Source organism: Lonchura striata, chromosome 37, assembly GCF_046129695.1.
Source record: "Lonchura striata isolate bLonStr1 chromosome 37, bLonStr1.mat, whole genome shotgun sequence".
Lineage (NCBI taxonomy): Eukaryota > Metazoa > Chordata > Aves > Passeriformes > Estrildidae > Lonchura > Lonchura striata.
This window is the reverse complement of record NC_134639.1, coordinates 2,415,847-2,433,754: the sequence shown is the minus strand read 5'-3', so window position 1 is coordinate 2,433,754 and position 17,908 is coordinate 2,415,847. Positions and strand designations below refer to the sequence as shown.

The following is a 17,908-nucleotide window of genomic DNA, read 5'->3' as shown; positions in this document are numbered from 1 at the left end:
GAATTTCCCTTTTTCGGTCCAAATTTCCCCTTTTTCTTGCCCAAATCCCCTTTTTGGGCCCAAATTCTCTCTTTTTGGACCCAAATCCCCCTTTTTGAGCCCAAACTTTCCCTTCCTGGACACAAATTCCTTCTTTCTGTGCCCAAATTCCTCCTTTTTAGACCCAAACTCCCGTTTTCACCCCAAAATCTCCTTTTTTGGCCCCAAATTTCCCCGCTCGGACCCGCCAGGTTGAGTGGTACTCCCCGCTCGCTTCCGGAACTGCATTTCCCATCACCCCTCTCTCCAATTTCCGGTGTAAACACCGCCTTCTTTCCTTTTCTCTTGAGGCGACTTCCGGCCGGGTGCCGCGCTGGCGCCGCCATGTTCCTGCAGTGCTACGAGAACGAGCGCGGGGAGCGCGTCTACACCCTGCGGGTACTGGGCGCTTTTTGGGGCGCTTTTGGGGGGATTTAGGGGATGGCTCTGAGGGGACCCGCGGTGTTTGGGTGTCCGCGGTGCGGGCTGGGGCCATGCGGGCCAGTTGGACTGTGCTGAGGGGGGGATTTGGGCTCTCCCTGACGCTCTGTCCCCACAGAAGGTGTCCCCGGACGGGGTCCCCACTCGCTCGGCGCACCCCGCCCGCTTCTCCCCCGATGATAAATTCTCCCGGCACCGCCTGGCCCTGAAGCGGCGCTTCGGGGTTTTGCCAACGCAGCGAGGCCGGACCGTGCTCTGAGGCACCGCAGAGATCCGCTGCGGAGCCCCGAGATGGCCCCGAGCTCCTGGGACGGATCTCCGCCATGAGAAAAGGTCAAATCGCCATGCCAGCGGACTGCACGGAAATGGGGGGGAAAGGAACGTTTTAAAGAGGAGGAAAAATGAAGTATTAAAAGTCGAGGGTCTCTGAGTTTTGGTATCCAAATACCTTGGGTTTTTTTTCCTGTTTTGGGGGTATTTTTGTGGTTTTTAGGGTCTGGGGAGGGAATTTAGAGGGGTATTGGGGGAAGCGCTAACGGGGCTCTATGGGGCGCGGGTATAACAGGGCTCTATGGGGCGCGGGGGATGATGGGAGTTGTAGGTGCGGGTATAACTGGGCTCTATGGGGCGCGGGGGATGATGGGAGTTGTAGGTGCGGGTATAATTGGGCTCTATGGGGCGCGGGGGATGACGGGAGATGGAGTCGCTGCTTTAATGGAGCTGAATGAGACCGCGAGGCATCACGGGAAGTGGAGGCATGGCAGTAAATGCGCGCGATGGGCGCCGCGAGGTATGATGGGAGCTGTAGTCCCGGAAGTGGCTGTAGCGGAGCGGTTGGGGGTCCGGGAGGGCACTTGTGGGTCTACAGGGGCACCCTGTGGGGTCGGGAAGCCCCTGGGGGCACCCGGGGAGCTCTGAGGGGTGTCTGTGGGGCGCAGGACGCGACGGGAATTGTCGGGCCTGAACTCGGCTCTGAGGAGGCTCTGTGGCCGCGGGGCATGACGGGAGCTGGAGTCCTAGCTTTAATGGCGCTCCGTGCGTACCGCGATGCATGGTGGGAGCTGTAGTCCCTTTGGTGGCACTCGAAGGCCTCTGTGTGGTTTGCGGCATCTGCGGGTCCGAGGAGCGTTCGGGGGTCCCGAATGGGCTCAGGAGGCACTCGGGGGTCCCGCAGGGTCTGGGGGGCTCCTGTGGGGCGCATGGAGGCGGATAAGGGGCGCCGGGCCTGACGGGACTTGTAGTCCTGGCTCGGTTAGGCCGCTATGGGGCCGCTGTGCACGACGGGACTTGTAGACTCAAAGTCGATAAAATGGTGCCGGCTCCAGGCCCCGCCTCCAGGTGCTGTTCCCGGGCGCTGATTGGTTGCAGACGGTGATGGGCGGGAGGCTCAACCAATGGGAGGCGGCGGAGGCGGGGGACCAGCCCATTCAACCCCTCCAGTCCCTCCCAGTACATCCCAGTTCATCCCAGTACAGCCCCAGTGCCCCTCCAGTTCATCCCAGTACAGCCCCAGTGCCCCTCCAGTCCCTTCCAGTTCATCCCAGTACAGCCCCAGTGCCCCTCCAGTCCCTCCCAGTTCATCCAAGTCCAGCCCAGTCCATCCCAGTACAGCCCCAGTGCCCCTCCAGTTCCTCCCAGTTCATCCCAGTACAGCCCCAGTGCCCCTCCAGTCCCTCCCAGTTCATCCCAGTCCAGCTCCAGTGCCCCTCCAGTCCCTCCCAGTTCATCCCAGTACAGCCCCAGTGCCCCTCCAGTCCCTCCCAGTTCATCCCAGTCCAGCTCCAGTGCCCCTCCAGTCCCTCCCAGTTCATCCCAGTACAGCCCCAGTGCCACTCCAGTCCCTCCCAGTGCATCCCAGTGCCACTCCCAGTTCGTCCCAGTATCCCCCAGTGCCACTCCCAGTTCGTCCCAGTATCCCCCAGTTCATCCCAGTCCTTCCGCGGCCAAACCTCTGCCCCGCCCCCATAGTTGATCACGCCCTTTTCATTGACCACGCCCATTTTCCATTGGCCACGCCCCCTCCAAGTTCTCCCCCTCCATTTCCAGTTCTTGCGGCTGCTCTGGGAAGGTGAGTGGGGCCCCAGTGATTCCCAGTTCATGCCAGTAATTCCCAGTAACCCCCAGTGATTCCCAGTTCATCCCAGTAACTCCCAGTAACCTCCCAGTAACCCTCCAGTCACTCCCAGTCCATCCCAGTAACCCCCCAGTTCATCCCAGTCTCTCCCAGTTTGCCCAGTTCTCTCCCAGTAGTCCCCAGTTGGTCCCAGTCCCCCCCAGCTCCCCCCAGTTTGTCCCAGTTCATCCCAGTTCTGCCCTGCTCAGGAATCCCAGTGACTCACCGGTCCCCAGTTCCCTCCCAGTTCCCTCCCAGTTTGTCCCAGTTTGTCCCAGTTCCCTCCCAGTTTGTCCCAGTTTGTCCCAGTCCCCTCCACCCCCCAGGGATCAAAGGTCACGGAATGGAGAGGGAACAGCTCCAGGCACTGGTGATACTGGGAGGTACTGGTTTGTACTGGGAGGGACTGGGGGGAACTGGGATGGAACTGGGAGGGAACTGGGAGGGACTGGGGGGTTACGGGAGGGACTGGTTTGTACTGGGAGGGACTGGGACACACTGGCACAGAGGGGTCTTTGTAACTGGTTTATACTGGGAGGGAACTGGGGGGTTACTGGGAGGGAACTGGGAGGGACTGGGAGGGTTTCGGGGGTTACTGGGATGGACTGGTCCATACTGGGAAGATTTTGGGAGTTACTGGTCCATACTGGGATGGACTGGTCCATACTGGGAAGATTTTGGGGGTTACTGGTCCATACTGGGATGGGCTGGTCCATACTGGGAGGATTTCGGGGGTTACTGGTCCATAGTGGGATGGGCTGGTCTGTACTGGGAGGATTTCAGGGGTTACTGGTCCATACTGGGATGGGCTGCTCCGTACTGGGAGGATTTTGGGGATAACTGGGGGGAACTGGGCCCAGTCCCAGCCCAAACTGGTTTAACTGTTGTCCCCTCCCCCTCCCAGTTCTGTCCCTGGCCAGAGGCGACACCCCCAGTGAGTGACTGGGATAGATGGGACAAACTGGGACAAACTGGGACGGACTGTGACAGACTGGGACAAACTGGGAGGGACTGGGACAAACTGGGACACACTGGGAGGGACTGGGACAGACTGGGAAGGACTGGGATGGAAAGCCCAAATTGGTTTATACTGGTCCATACTGGTCCGTGCTGGTCTGTACTGGTCCATGCCGGTCTATACTGGTCCATACTGGTTTTTACTGGTCCCTGCTGGTCTCTCTGACCCCTCCCTTTCCCCCCAGATGCCTCCAGTCCCTTCTAGTTAGGTGAGTGCGGGAACTGGGAGGGTCCCCAATGTCCCCAAAGTGTCCCCAAATGTCCCAAAATGTCCCCAAACTGTCCCCAAGGTGTTCCCAAATGTCCCCAAAGTGTCCCCAGCTGTCCCAGTGTCCCTGTCCCTGTCCCAGACTGGTGTCACCTGCGCGTCGGTGGCCTCACGGTGGCTGCGGTGCTGAGCGTGCTGGGGGTCCTTGTCCTGCTCAGTGAGTGCCACCCCTGTCACTGTCACCTGTGTCACCTTCTGTGTTATCTGTGTCACATTGTCACCTGTGTCACCTGTGTGCCACCCTTGTCACCTGTGTCACATTGCCACCTGTCACTTTCTGTGTTACTTCTGTGCCTTTTGTGTCACCTGTGTGTCACCTGTGCCACCCCAGTCACACTGTCACCTGTGTCACCTGTGTCCCCTCAGGTGGGAAATGCAAGTGCCAGAGCAAGGCCAGGTGAGACCGGGGGACATTTGGGGACATCTGGGGGATTTGGGGACATCTGGGGACATTTGGGGGATTCGGGACCATTCGGGGATACCTGGGGACATTTGGGGACATTGGGGACATTTGGGGACATTGGGGACATTTGGGAACATTTGGGGACATTTTGGGGACACTTGAGGACATTGGGGACATTTGGGGACATCGGGGAATGACACTGGGGACACTTTGGGGGATATGGGGACATTTTGGGAACCTTGGGCACACTGAGGGGGATTTGGGGTTGGAGGATTGGGGACATTTGGGGACATCGGGGACACTTTGGGGACATTGGGGGGTCGGGGACATGGGGGACGGGGTGGGTTGGGGACATTTGGGGGATTTGGGGACACTTGGGGACATTTGGGGGATTTGGGGACACTTGGGGACACTCTGGGGACACTGAGGTGTCCCCTCCCCCCCGCAGCCGTCGCCACCCCACCCCAGAGCTGTCACCTCTAGCTGGGACAAGTGAGTGTCCCCTCCCCCCTGGGGACACTTTGGGGACACCGCGGGACAGTGCCACCACCCTGACCACCCCCCTCTCTCCACAGGAGCCTGAGCTGTCCACGGGTGTCCCCAGATGTCCCTGACAGGTGACACCGGACAGGGGGGAAGGGGTGGCGTTGATTTCCCTGAAATGTCCCCAAAATGTCCCCAGGAAAGGCAATGAATAAAAAATGGGTGAAAAAAACGGATTTTGGTCAGCGGGGGAGGGGACATGGCGACGGCGGGACAGCGGTGGCACCGGGAGGGGACACAAGGCCTTGGGGACATCGGGGCCATGGTGGCCTTGGAGACATCGGGGCCATGGTGGCCTTGGGGACATTGGGTGATGGTGGCACCAGGAGGGGACATCAGGGCCATGGTGGCCTTGGGGACATCAGAGCGATGGTGGGACCATGAGGGGACATCGTGGCGATGGCGGCCTTGGGGACATCAGGGCCATGGTGGCCTTGGGGACATCGGGTGATGGTTGCACCAGGAGGGGACATTAGGGCCATGGTGGCCTTGGGGACATTGGGTGATGGTGGCACCAGGAGGGGACATCCGGGCCATGGTGGCCTTGGGGACATCAGAGCGATGGTGGGACCATGAGGGGACATCGTGGTGATGGTGGCACCAGAAAGTGACACAAGGCCAAGGGTGACATTGTGGTGGCAGTGACTCGGGACATAAAGGCCATGGTGGCCTTGGGGACATTGGGGCCACAGTGGCACCAGGAGGGGACATCGGGGTGACAGTGGCTTTGGGGATGTTGTGTCAGTAGTGGCCTTGGGGACATTGGGACTACGGTGACACCAGGAGGTGGCACAAGCTGTTGGGGACTCCGGGTCGCCGGTGGCCTTGGGGATATCGCGCGAGGGTGGCCCCAGGTCCCTGCCAGTGTCCCCACAGCGTCCCTTAACGTCCCATCTCCACATTGGGTTGGCCACCATGCCCACATTCCACCAGATGCCACCACACATCCCTCCAGGTGGCCACCATCCCCAGCTGCCACCACGCGACCCCTGATGTCCCCTGATGTCACCATCTCTATGGTGATGTGGTGGCCATCATCACCACATTCCTCCAGGTGCCACCACATGTCCCCATGATGTCCCCCAATGTCCCCATCTCTATGGTGGCATGGTGGCCATCGTGCCCATGTACCAACAGCTACCACATGTCCCTTGATGTTCCCCGATGTCCCTGTGCCTTCAGGGACATGGCGGTGGCCCTGGCCATGCCCTCAGGTGCCAACGTCCTCGGTGACGTGGGTGTAGATCTGGGTGGCCCCCTTGAAGCTGGAGGCCACCAGGAAGTGGCGGTGGCCAACGACGACGGGGACGAAGGCACGGGGGGTGGGTGCAGGCAGGTCCTGGGCGGGCTCCAGGCGGCCGCCGGCGCCCAGGCGGAAGACACGGCTCGGGGCGAAGTCATTGCCCAGCAGGACGTAGCGCTGGCCGGCCAGCAGCAGCGGCTGGAAGACCAGCGAGCCGCGTGCTGGCACCTGCTGCACCTCACGGAACATGGAGCCCTCCCAGCGCAGCACCTGGGTTGGGTTGGGTTGGTTGGCTTGGGTTGGGTTGTTTGGGTTAGGTTGGGTTGAGTTGGTTGGGTTGATTGGGTTGTGATGGGTTGGTTAGTTTGGTTGGGTTGTTTGAGTTGGGTTGGGTTGTGTTGGTTGGGTTGGGTTGTGTTGGTTGGGTTGGGTTGTTTGGGTTGGTTGGGTTGTTTGGGTTGGGTTGGTTGGGTTGGATTGGCTTGGTTGGGTTGCTTGGGTTGTGTTGGGTTGGGTTCGTTGGGTTGGTTGGGTTGTGTTGGTTGGGTTGGTTGGGTTGGGTTGGTTGCGTTGATTGGGATGGGTTGGGTTGGATTGGTTGGCTTGGGTTGGGTTGGGTTGGTTGGGATGGTTTGGGTGGTGGGAACATGGGGTGGGTGGTGGCACCATGGGATGGGTGGTGGGACCATGGGGTGGATGGTGGGACCATGGGATGGAGATGGGACCATGGGGTGGGTGGTGGGACCATGGGATGGGTGATGGGACCATGGGATGGGTGGTGGGACCATTCGGTGGGTGGTGGGACCATGGAATGGGTGGTGTGACCATGGATTGGATGATGGGACCATGGGGTGGATAGTGGGACCATGGGGTGGGTGGTGGCACCATGGGATGGGTGGTGTGACCATGGATTGGGTTGGGTTGGAGCCCTCCCTGCATTTCTCCTGCACTTGACATCAGGGGTCAGAGGTGGGATCTTGTGGCCCTGATGGGCCCCCATGGCCATGGAGTGGCCATCATGACCCTGGTGGCCCCACATGTGACCACTCGTGGCCCCAGGGCCCCCCCCATGTCCACATGGCCTAGATGGAACCCCATGGACCCATGACCCTGGTGACCCTGCATGACCCTGTGACCTTGATGGACCTCCATGACCACATGACCCTGATGAACCTCCATGACCACATGACATTGATGGAACCCCATGACCCTGGTGACCCTCCATGACCCCATGACCTTGATGAACTCCCACTACCACATGGCCTTGATGGATGTCCATAACCACAAGGCCTTGATGGACCCCCATGGATCCATGACCCTCGTGACCCCCTCATGACCACATTGCCTTGATGGACCTCCATGACCCCATGACCTTGATGGACCCCCATGACCCTGGTGACCTTCCATGACCCCATGACCGTGCTGGAACCCCATAACACCAATCCCTGCTGACCCCCCGTGACCTTGCTTGACCCTCACCAACCTACCCCGACCCCACCACCCACCCAACCCCACCACCCTCACCTTGACGTCGCCCAGGAACATGGTGACCCTCCATGACCCCATGACCTTGATGGAACCCCATGACCCTGATGGACCTCCGTGACCCCATGGCCTTGATGGAACCCCATGGACCCATGACCCTGGTGACCTTCCATGACCCCATGGCCTTGATAGACCCCCATGACACCATGACCTTGATGGAACCCCATAACCACATGGCCTTTATGGACCCCCATGACCACATGACCCTGGTGACCTCCATGACCCTGTGACTTTGATGGAACCCCATGACCCCGTGACCTTGATGGATCCCCATGACCCCATGAACCTGGTGACCCTCCATGACCACATAGCCTTGATGGAACCCCATAACTACATGACTTGCTGACCCCCTGTGACCACATGACCTTGATGGAACCCCATGGACCCATGACCCTGGTGACCCCCCCATGACCACATGCCCTTGATAGACCTCCATGACTGCATGACCCTGATGACCGTCCATGACCCCATGACCATGCTGGAACCTCATAACCCCAATCCCTGCTGACCCCCCGTGACCTTGCTGGTCCCCCACCAACCCACCACAATCCCACCACCCCTTCCAGCCCACCGCCCTCACCTTGTCGCCCAGCAACCTGGTGACCTCCATGACCCCATGACCTTGATGGAACCCCATGACCACATGACCCTGATGGGCCCCCGTAACCACATGGCCTTGATGGACCCCCATAACCTCATGACCCTGGTGACCCTCCATGACCCCATGGCCTTGATTGACCCCATGACTTTGATGGACCCCCATAACCACATGTCCTTGATGGACCCCCATGACCACATGACCCTGGTGACCCTCCATGACCCCATGACCGTGCTGGAACCCCATAACCCCAATCTCTGCTGACCCCCCATGACCGTGCTGGTCCCCCACCATGACCCCACCTTGGCGTCTCCCAGGAACCTGGTGAGGCACAGGAAGACGCTTCCGCGTAGGCGGAAGTGCTTGGCGGCGTAGGCGTCAGGCATGTGGGGGATGTCGGTGAGCGGCGCGAAGGCCTCGCCGCTCCAGCGGTAGACGAGCGGGCGGCGCGCGGCGCCGCAGAGCACCAGCGCCGGCCGCCCGCCCAGCTCCAGGAACTCCAGGTGGGTGTCGCGCTGCCACGGCCGCAGTGCCTGGTGCGGGTAGAAGCCGCCGGCGGCCCAGCGGAACACGGTGCTGGCGCCACCCTTGGAGCTGTCGGCCACCCCCAGGTAGAGGTGCCCGGCCAGGCGTGCGGCGGCCACGGCGTGGGGCCGGCGCAGGCGGCCAGCGCCCAGGGCCTGGTGGCGCACGAAGGCTGAGCCGGGGCCGCCCGAGCGCCGCCACACCCAGGAGCCGCCGCGCAGCTGGGCCACCACCAGCAGCAGCGTGTCCCCCAGAGGGACCGGGTGGCAGGCCACCGGCGAGGAGCCTGGGGGGACAGAGGGGGACGTCGGCAGGGACACAGGCACATCGGGGACAGCAGGGACATTGGGGACATTGGGGACCTTGGGGACACCAGGGACCTTGGGGACACCGGGGACCTTGGGGACACTGGGGACCTTGGGGACATTGGAGATGTTGGGGACCTTTGGGACCTTGGTTATTGGAGACCTCGGGGACATTAGGGAACATTTGGGGACATTTAGGGACATTTGAGGAGCTTTGAGCACCTTGAGGACCTTGGGGACATCGGGGCAATTCCTTTGTTCTCCCCAAGGTCATTTCAGGGACCCTCTGCCCATTTCTGGGGGGTCACCACAACTCCTGGTGTCCTCGGGTCCCTCTTGATGTTCCTCACTCAACTTTAACCATTCCCACCCCAACTTCAACCATTCCCACCCCATTTTCCCCATTTCCCTACAATTTTCCCCATTTTCACCTCATTTTCACCCCATTTTCCCTTTTCCCACCCCATTTTCCACATTCCCACCCCATTTCCCCCATTTTCACCCCGTTTTCCCCATTTTCACCCCATTTTCCCCATTACCACCCCATTTTCCCCATTTTCCCCCATTTTCCCCATTCCCACCCCATTTTCCCCATTTTCACCCCATTTTCCCCATTTTCCCCCATTTTCCCCATTCCCACCACATTTTCACCATTCCCACCCTGTTTTCGCCATTTTTCCCATTTTTTCACCATTTCCCCCGTTTTTTTCCATTTTCCCCATTCCCCCCCTTCTCACCCTTTCTGCCAATTTTCTTTTATTTTTGCCATTTTTCTCCCATTTCCCCCTCCATTTTACTCCATTTTCCCCACTCCCTCCATTTTCTCCCTTTTCCCCCCATTTTTTCACCATTTTCTCCCTTTTTCCCCATTTTACCCCATTTCTCTCACTGTTGGTGATGGTGGGGGAACAGAACCTCCCCCCTATTTTTTCATCATTTTTCCCCCATTTTTCCTCATTTTTATCCCCTTTTCCCACTTTTTTCTTGGTTTTTTTTTCACTGATTTATCCCTTTTCTCCCCATTTCCCCCATTTTTCCCAATTTTTCCCCATTTTTCTCCCATTTACCCAATTCCCTTCCTATTTTTTCCCATTTTTTCACTGTTTTCCCCCATTTTTCCCCATTTCCCCCATTTTTTCATTTTTCAACATTTTTTTTCCATTTTTCCTGATTTTCCCCCTTTTCCACCATTTTAACCCCATTTCCCCATCTATTCCCATTTTTCACCATTTCCTCCTTTTTTTCAACATTTTCTTCCCATTTTTCTCCATTTTCCCCCATTTCCCCCATTTTCTCATAGTTCTTTCCATTTTTTCACCATTTTCCCATTTCCACCCATTTTTACCCATTTTTTCACATTTTTTTCCACTACCTCCTCTTTGCCCCCATTTTTTCCCCATTTCCCCCATTTTTTCCCATTTTTTCCCACTTCCCCCCATTTCTCTCGCTGTTCATGATGGTGGGAACACAGAACCTCCCACTCCATTTTCCCCTCATTTTCCCCATTTTTCCTTTGTTTTTTCCCATTTTCCCCCCAAATTTTCCCACTTTTCCTCCCATTTTCACCAATTTATCCCCCATTTTCCCCATTTCCCCCATTTCTCTCACTCGTGTTGACAACACGCTGGGTGCAGAAGCTCCCCCTGAGCTGCTCCCACTCCCACCCCATTTTTCCCCATTTTCCCCCCATTTTTTCCCCATTTCCCCCATTTCTACCCTGTTTTTCCTCCATTTCCCCCCATTTTTCCCCCATTTTCCCCCATTTTTCCCCTTTTCCCCCATTTTCACCCCGTTTCTCACATTTGACGATGCACTGGGCACAGAAGCTGCCTCCCAGCTGGTCCCACTCCCAACCCATTTCTCCCCATTTTCCCCCAATTTTCCCCATTTCTCCCATTTTTCCCCATTTCCCCCCATCTTTCCCCCATTTTACCGTTTTCCCCGTTTTTCCCCCGTTTCTCTCACCGTTGACAACACGCTGGGCGCGGAAGCTGCCGCCCAGCTGCTCCCACTCCCACCCCATTTTCCCCCATTTCTCCCCTACTTTTTCCCCATTTTTCCCCATTTTCCCATTTTCCCATTTTTCCCCCATTTCTCACTGTTGACGACGCGCTGGGCGCGGAAGCTCCCCCCCAGCTGGTCCCACTCCAGCAGGGCGCAGGCTCCAGCCGCCGGCTGTGCCAGTGCCACCCCCGGGTGCCCCCCGAGCATGAAGGGCTCGGCCCCGAGCGAGGAGAACGGCAGCGCCTGGAACGGCCGCAGCTCTGCAGACACAGGGACAGTTGGGGACACTTGGGGACAGTTGGGGACATCCCCGGAGACACAGCTGGGGACATGGGGACATCCCTGGGGACAGCTTGGGGACATCCCCGGGTGTCCCCCGAGTGATGGGAATGGCAGCGCCTGGAACGGCCACAGCTCTGTGGACATGGGGACAACTGGGGACATGGGGACAGTTGGGGACATCCCTGGGGATATGGCTGGGGACATGGGGACATCCCTGGGGATGTCCCTGGGGACATGGGGACATCCCCGGGGACATGGGGACATCCCTGGAGACACGGGGACAGCTTGGGGACATCCCTGGGGACACGACTGGGGACACAGGGACAGCCCCAGGCCCTCCCCATCCAATTCCCCCTCCAACACAGAATCCTCCGTCCCAGTCCCTCCCAGTATATCCCAGTATGAACCAGTACAAGCCAGTCCCTTCCCAGTCCATCCCAGTCCAACCCAGCACATCCCAAGTTTGTCCCAGTCCATCCCAGTTTGTCCCAGTTCCCTCCCACTTCTCCCCAGTCCCCCCAGTCTCTTCCCAGTTCCCCCCAGTCCCTCCCAGTCCTTCTGAGTTCCCTCCCAGTATAAACCAGTCCCCCCCAGTTCCCTCCCAGATTGTCCCAATCCCTCCCAGTTTATTCCAATCCACCCAGTCCCTTCCAGTTACCCCCAGTCTCCCCCAGTTCCCTCCCAGTTTGTCCCAGTCCCTCTGAGTCCCCTCCCAATTACTTCCCAGTCCCTCCCAGTCCCTTCTCAGTTCCCTCCCAGTATACACCAGTCCCCCCCAGTTCCCTCCTTGTCCCCCCAGTCCTTCCCAGTATAAACCAGTCCCCCCCAGTTCCTCCCAGTCCATCCCAGTCCCATTTTCCCTCCTAAAATCCCATTTTTACACCTAAAATCCCCTGCATTTTCTCCCCCCAGTCCCTCCCAGTCCGTCCCAGTATAAACCAGTTGCCCCCAATCCCCTCCCAGTCCCCCCCAGTCTCTCCCAGTATATACCAGTTCCCTTCCAGTCCCATTTCCCCCCCCCCCCCCCCCAGAATCCACATTTTTATGCCTAAATTCCCCTGGATTTTGTCCCCCCAGTCCCCCCCAATTCCCTCCCAATTTGTCCCAGTCCCTCGCAGTTGCTCCCAGTCCCCTCCCAGTCCCTCCCAGTTGCTCCCAGTCCCTCCCAGTTCGTTCCAGTCCCTCCCAGTTTGTCCCTGTTCCCTCCCAGTTTGTACCAGTTTCCTCTCAGTCCCCTCCCAGTCCCTCCCATTCGCAGTCCCTCCCAGTCCTTCCCAGTCCCCTCCCAGTCCCCTCCCAGTCCCTCCCAATCCCTCCCAGTTTCCTCCCAGTCCCTCCCATTCCATCCCAGTCCCCTCCCAGTCCCCTCCCAGTCCCTCCCAGTATAACCCAGTCACCGTGGCGCAGGCACTGGAGCTGCCGGGGCCCGAGCAGGGCCAGGGCGGTGCCCGCGGTGCCGGCGGGGCCGTGGCAGCGAGCGCCGCCCTCAGGGCCGGGCCGGGAGCGCAGCCAGCGCAGCAGCCAGCGCAGCGCGCAGTCACAGCGCAGCGGGTTCCCGCGCAGGTCCCTGGGGACAGGGGACAGAGGGGACAGAGGGGACAGGGACAGAGGGGACAGCGAGGGGACAGGGACAGAGGGGACAGGGACAGCGAGGGGACAGAGGGGACAGGGATGGGACAGGGATGGGGACAGGGGACAGGGACACGGACAGGGGACAGGGGACAGAGGGACAGGGGACAGGGAGGGGACAGTGGGACAGAGAGGGGACAGCAGGGACACCATGGGGACACCACGTTGGGGACAGTGGGGACAGCACGGGGACACCAGGGACAGCGTGGGGACAGCACGGGTTGTCACGTTAGGGACACCACATTGGGATCACCGCGTTGGGGACACCAGGGGACACCACAGGGACACCATGGGGTTGGCACATCATGGACACAAGGGTCAGTGTGTTGGGGACACCACAGGGACACCACGCCGGGGACACCGCGTTGGGGACACCACGGGGACAGCGTGGGGACACCATGTTGGGGACACCATGGGTTGGCACGTTGGGGACACCAAGAGTTGGAACGTTGGGGACACCATGGGTTGGCACGTTGGCATGAAAGGGCAGAGAAATGGGGAAGAAAAACAGCAGCAAAATGAGAAAAATGACAAAAAGTGGCACCAAAGTGACAAAAAATGTCACCAGGTGTCACCAGAGTGGCAAAAAGTGGCAGCAAAGTGACAAAAAATGGCACCAGGTGTCACCAGAGCAGCAAAAAGTGGCACCAAAGTGAGAAAAAATGTCACCAGGTGCCACCAGAGCAGCAAAAAGTAGCAGCAAAGTGATAAAAAGTGGCACCAAAGTGACAAAAAGTGGCACCAGGTGTCACCAGAGTGGCAAAAAGTGGCAGCAAAGTGATAAAAATGGCAACAAAATGACAAAAAGTAGCACCAAAATGCAAAAAATGGCACCAAATGGCACCAGAGTGGCACCAAATGGCAGCAAAGTGACAAAAATGGCACCAAATGGCAGCAAAGTGACACCAAAGTGACACTAAATGGTCCCAATGTGACAAAAAATGGCACCAAAGTGGCACTAAAGTGGCAGCGGGTGGCACTGGGGTCACCAGGTGTCACCAGAGCGGCAAAAGGTGGCAGCAAAGTGACAAAAAGTGGCACCGAGTGGCACCAACCCTCCCAACCCCATAATGTCTCCAAATGTCCCCAAATGTCCCCAATGTCTCCAATGTCTCCAAATGTCCCCAAATGTCCCCAATGTCCCCAATCCCCCCAATGTCTCCAAATGTCCCCAATCCCCCCAATGTCCCCTCGATGTCCCCAATGTCCCCAGTGTCCCTGATGTCCCCAATGTCACCCACAGGTAGCCAAGGTTGGGCAGCTCCTGGAAGAGGCCGCGGGGCAGCGACTCCAGGCGGTTGTCAGCCAAACTCCTGCAGGGACAGAGGGGACAGAGGGGACATCGCTGGGGACATTGGGGACATTGGGGGATTGGGGACAGTGGGGACACTGGGAACTTCGGGGACATTTTAGGACATTGGGGACATTGGGGACATTGGGGGGATCGGGGACATTGGGGACATTTGGGGACCCTGGGGATATTGGGGACATTTGGGGACATTTGGGACATTGGGGGGATCGGGGACATTGGGGACACTGGGGACATTGGGGACATTTGGGACATGGGGACACTGGGGACACTGGGGACATTGGGGGATTGGGGACATTGGGGACATTTGGGGACATTTGGGACATTTAGGACATTGGGGGGATTGGGGACTTTGGGGACATTGGGGACATTTGGGGACCTTGGGGACATTTGGGACATTAGGGACATTTGGGACATGGGGACACTGGGGACATTGGGGACATTTGGGGACATTTGGGACATTTAGGACATTGGGGGGATTGGGGACTTTGGGGACATTGGGGACATTTGGGGACCTTGGGGACATTTGGGACATTGGGGACATTTGGGACATGGGGACACTGGGGACATTGGGGACATTTGGGACATTGGGTACATTGGGGACATTGGGGACATTGGGGACACTCACAGGAACAGGAGCCCCCGGAGCCCCCTGAGAGCCGCGGGGGGGAGGGAGCGGAGCTGGGAGTCCTCCAGGAACCTGCCCAGTACGGACCAGTATGGACCAGTTACAGACCAGTACAGACCAGCATGGACCAGTTAGAGACCATTACAGACCAGTTACAGACCAGTATGGACCAGTTAGAGACCAATATAAACCAGTATAAACCAGTACAAACCAATATAACCAGTCCCTCCCAGTTTGTCCCAGTCCCTCCCAGTACAAACCAGTTGAAATTAGTCCAAACCAGTATCCCCAGTCCAAACCAGTCCGTCCCAGTCCTCCCTGTATAAACCAGTCCAAATCAGTATCCCCAGTACACTCACAGCTACTCCAGTGCCCCCAGCCCCATTCCCAGTACAAACCAGTCCAAACCAGTATAAGCAGTCCAAACCAGTATAAACCAGTATAACTCACAGATACTCCAGTGCCCCCAGCCCCATTACCTGTATAAACCAGTCCAAACCAATATAACCAGTACAAACCAGTCCAAACCAGTCCTTCCCAGTCCAAACCAGTCCAAACCAGTTTGACTCACAGGTACTCGAGCACCCCTAGCCCCTCGAAGGCTCCATCCCCGACGCTCCCCAGGCGTCCCGAGGCCACCAGGCTGGGCAGGGACAGAGGGACAGAGGGACATGGGGACATCGAGGGGACATTGGGGACACTGGGGGGGTTGGGAACATTGGGGGAGTTGGGGGCATTGGGGGGATTGGGGGGTTGGGGGCATTGGGGGACATTGGGGACATTTGGGACAATTTGGGGACATTTGGGACAATTTTGGGACATTGTGGGACAATTTTGGGACATTTTTGGGAGATTTTTGGGTCAAATTTGGGGACAATTCTGGGACATTTGACGACATTTTAGGGACAATTTTGGGGTCAATTTAGGGAAATTTGGGACATTTTGGGGTCAGCTCTAGGGACAATTTTGGGACATTTGGGGACAATTCTGGGACATTTTTGGGCGATTTTCAGGTCAATTTTGGTGACAATTTGGGACAATTTGGGACATTTTTAGGACATCTGGGGCAATTTTGCGGACATTTTTGGGACCTTTCGTGGCAATTTTGGGACAATTTGGGTCATTTTGGGGTCAACTCCAGGACAACTGGGGACATTTGGGGACATTTGATGACATTTTGGGGGAAATTTGGGACAATTCTGGGACATTTTTGGGAGATTTTTGGGTCAATTTTGGGGACATTTGGGGACAACTTTGGGACAATTTAGCTCATCTTGGGGTCAACTCTGGGGACAATCTGGGGACATTTTGGGGACAATTTTGGGACAATTTGGGACAATTTGTGGCAATTTTGGGACACTTGGGGGCATTTGGAGACATTTAGGGAGAATTTGGGACATTTTAGGGACATTTGGGGACGTTTGAGGAAAAATTGGAACTTTGGGGGAAATTTGGGGACAATTTGGGGACGTTCAGGGACAATTCTGGGACATTTTGGGGTCAACTCCAGGGACATTTTTGGACATTTTGGAACAATTTGGGAGATTTTGGGAGATTTTGGGGTCAATTAGGGGGAAATTTTGAGGCATTTTGGGGACAATTTGGGGACATTTGAGGCAATTTGGGGACACTTTAGGGACAATTTTGGGGTCAATTTGGGTTGAATTTGGGACATTTTGGGAACAATTTTGGAACATTTGGGGACATTTTTGGGTGATTTTTGGGTCAATTTTGGAGACAATTCTGGGACATTTGACAACACTTTAGGGACATTTTTTGGGGTCAATTTGGGGAAAATTTGGGACATTTTGGGGACATTGGGGACATTTGAGGAAAAATCGGAATTTTGGGGACAATTTTGGGATAATTTGGGGTATTTGGGGGGATTTTGGGATATTTTTGGACATTTAGGATATTTGGGGGGATTTTTTGGGGGATTTTGTGGGTTTTTTTGTTCTTTTTGGGGGATTTTTTTGTGTTTTGGGGATTTTGGGGCTATTTTGGGACATTTTGGGGGGTTTTGGGGATATTTTGGGACATGTTGGGAGTTTTGGGGGATATTTTTGGGGATTTTGGGCTCATTTGGGGCAGTTTGAGTTGGTTTTGGGTGATTTGGGGGATTTTGGGGTGATTTGGGGACATTTTTGGGACATTTTGGGGGTTTTGGGGTGATTTTTTTGGGGATATTTTGGGACATTTTGGGTTGTTTTTGGGGTGACGTTTTTGAGATATTTTGGGGTGTTTGGAGGGATTTGGGGACATTTTGGGACATTTGGGGGTGATTTGGGTAGATTTTGGGATGCTTTTGGGGCATTTTGGGGTGGTTTGTGGTTGTTTTTTGGGGCATTTGGGGATATTTTGGGGATTTGGGGTATTTTGGGATATTTTGGGATATTTGGGGGGATTTGGGGGTTTTTTGGTTGTTTTGGGGATTTTGGGGGATATTTTCGGATGGTTTTGGGGTGATTTTTGAGGTGTTTTTAGGATATTTTGGGGTATTTTTGGGGTGACTTTTTTGGGGACATTTTGGGATGTTTTTGGGGTGATTTGGGGATATTTTGGGATGTTTTTGGGGTGACTTTTTTGGGGACATTTTGGGATGTTTTGGGGATTTTGGGGTGCTTTTGGGCCATTTTGGGATGTTTTTGGGGTGATTTTTTTTGAACACTTTGGGATGTTTTTGGGGGATATTTTGGGGTTTTTTGGGGGGATTTGAGGCCATTTTAGGGCTATTGGGGACTCACAGCAGCGTCAGCGCCGGGAGGTGCCGGAAGCTTCCCTGGGGCAGCTCCTCGATGTCCCAGCGGAGCAGTGAGCTGGGAAAAATGGGAAAAATGGGAAAATTGGGGAAAACCAGGAAAACTGGTGAAAAACAGGAAAGACGGGAAAATCGGGGAAATTGGGGGGAAATGGGAAAAATGGGAAAATTAGGGAAAACCAGGAAAATTGGGGAAAAACAGGAAAAACGGGAAAATTGGGGGAAAAACGGGAAAACTGGGGGGAAAATGGGAAAACTGGGGGAAAACCGGGAGAAATG

At 56.6% G+C, this 17,908-nt stretch overlaps 3 protein-coding genes across 3 annotated transcripts in view; 2 read left to right on the top strand and 1 right to left on the bottom strand.

Annotated features, from left to right (window-relative positions):
- The first annotated feature begins 321 nt into the window (after positions 1-321).
- NOP10 (NOP10 ribonucleoprotein) lies at positions 322-889 on the top strand. Its single transcript, XM_021550501.3, has 2 exons — positions 322-417; positions 578-889. The coding sequence occupies exons 1-2, from the start codon at positions 364-366 to the stop codon at positions 716-718; spliced, it is 195 nt and encodes a 64-aa protein (XP_021406176.1). The 5' UTR covers positions 322-363; the 3' UTR covers positions 719-889.
- A 964-nt stretch (positions 890-1,853) lies between these two features.
- LOC110481739 (uncharacterized) lies at positions 1,854-4,930 on the top strand. Its single transcript, XM_077789796.1, has 7 exons — positions 1,854-2,527; positions 2,899-2,955; positions 3,775-3,798; positions 3,902-4,014; positions 4,224-4,254; positions 4,709-4,752; positions 4,836-4,930. The coding sequence occupies exons 1-7, from the start codon at positions 1,854-1,856 to the stop codon at positions 4,841-4,843; spliced, it is 951 nt and encodes a 316-aa protein (XP_077645922.1). The 3' UTR covers positions 4,844-4,930.
- A 32-nt stretch (positions 4,931-4,962) lies between these two features.
- Positions 4,963-17,908, bottom strand: part of LOC116184718 (leucine-rich glioma-inactivated protein 1-like) — a 33,384-nt gene continuing 20,438 nt past the window's right edge. Inside the window, exons 3-10 of the mRNA XM_077789795.1 lie at positions 17,616-17,687; positions 15,443-15,571; positions 14,872-14,943; positions 14,176-14,247; positions 12,703-12,872; positions 11,119-11,283; positions 8,492-9,000; positions 4,963-6,316 (exon numbers count right to left, since the gene is read on the bottom strand). Of these exons, the coding sequence (XP_077645921.1) occupies positions 6,014-6,316; positions 8,492-9,000; positions 11,119-11,283; positions 12,703-12,872; positions 14,176-14,247; positions 14,872-14,943; positions 15,443-15,571; positions 17,616-17,687 (1,492 nt within the window). The 3' untranslated portion in view covers positions 4,963-6,013. The remainder of the gene's footprint in view (positions 6,317-8,491; positions 9,001-11,118; positions 11,284-12,702; positions 12,873-14,175; positions 14,248-14,871; positions 14,944-15,442; positions 15,572-17,615; positions 17,688-17,908) is intronic.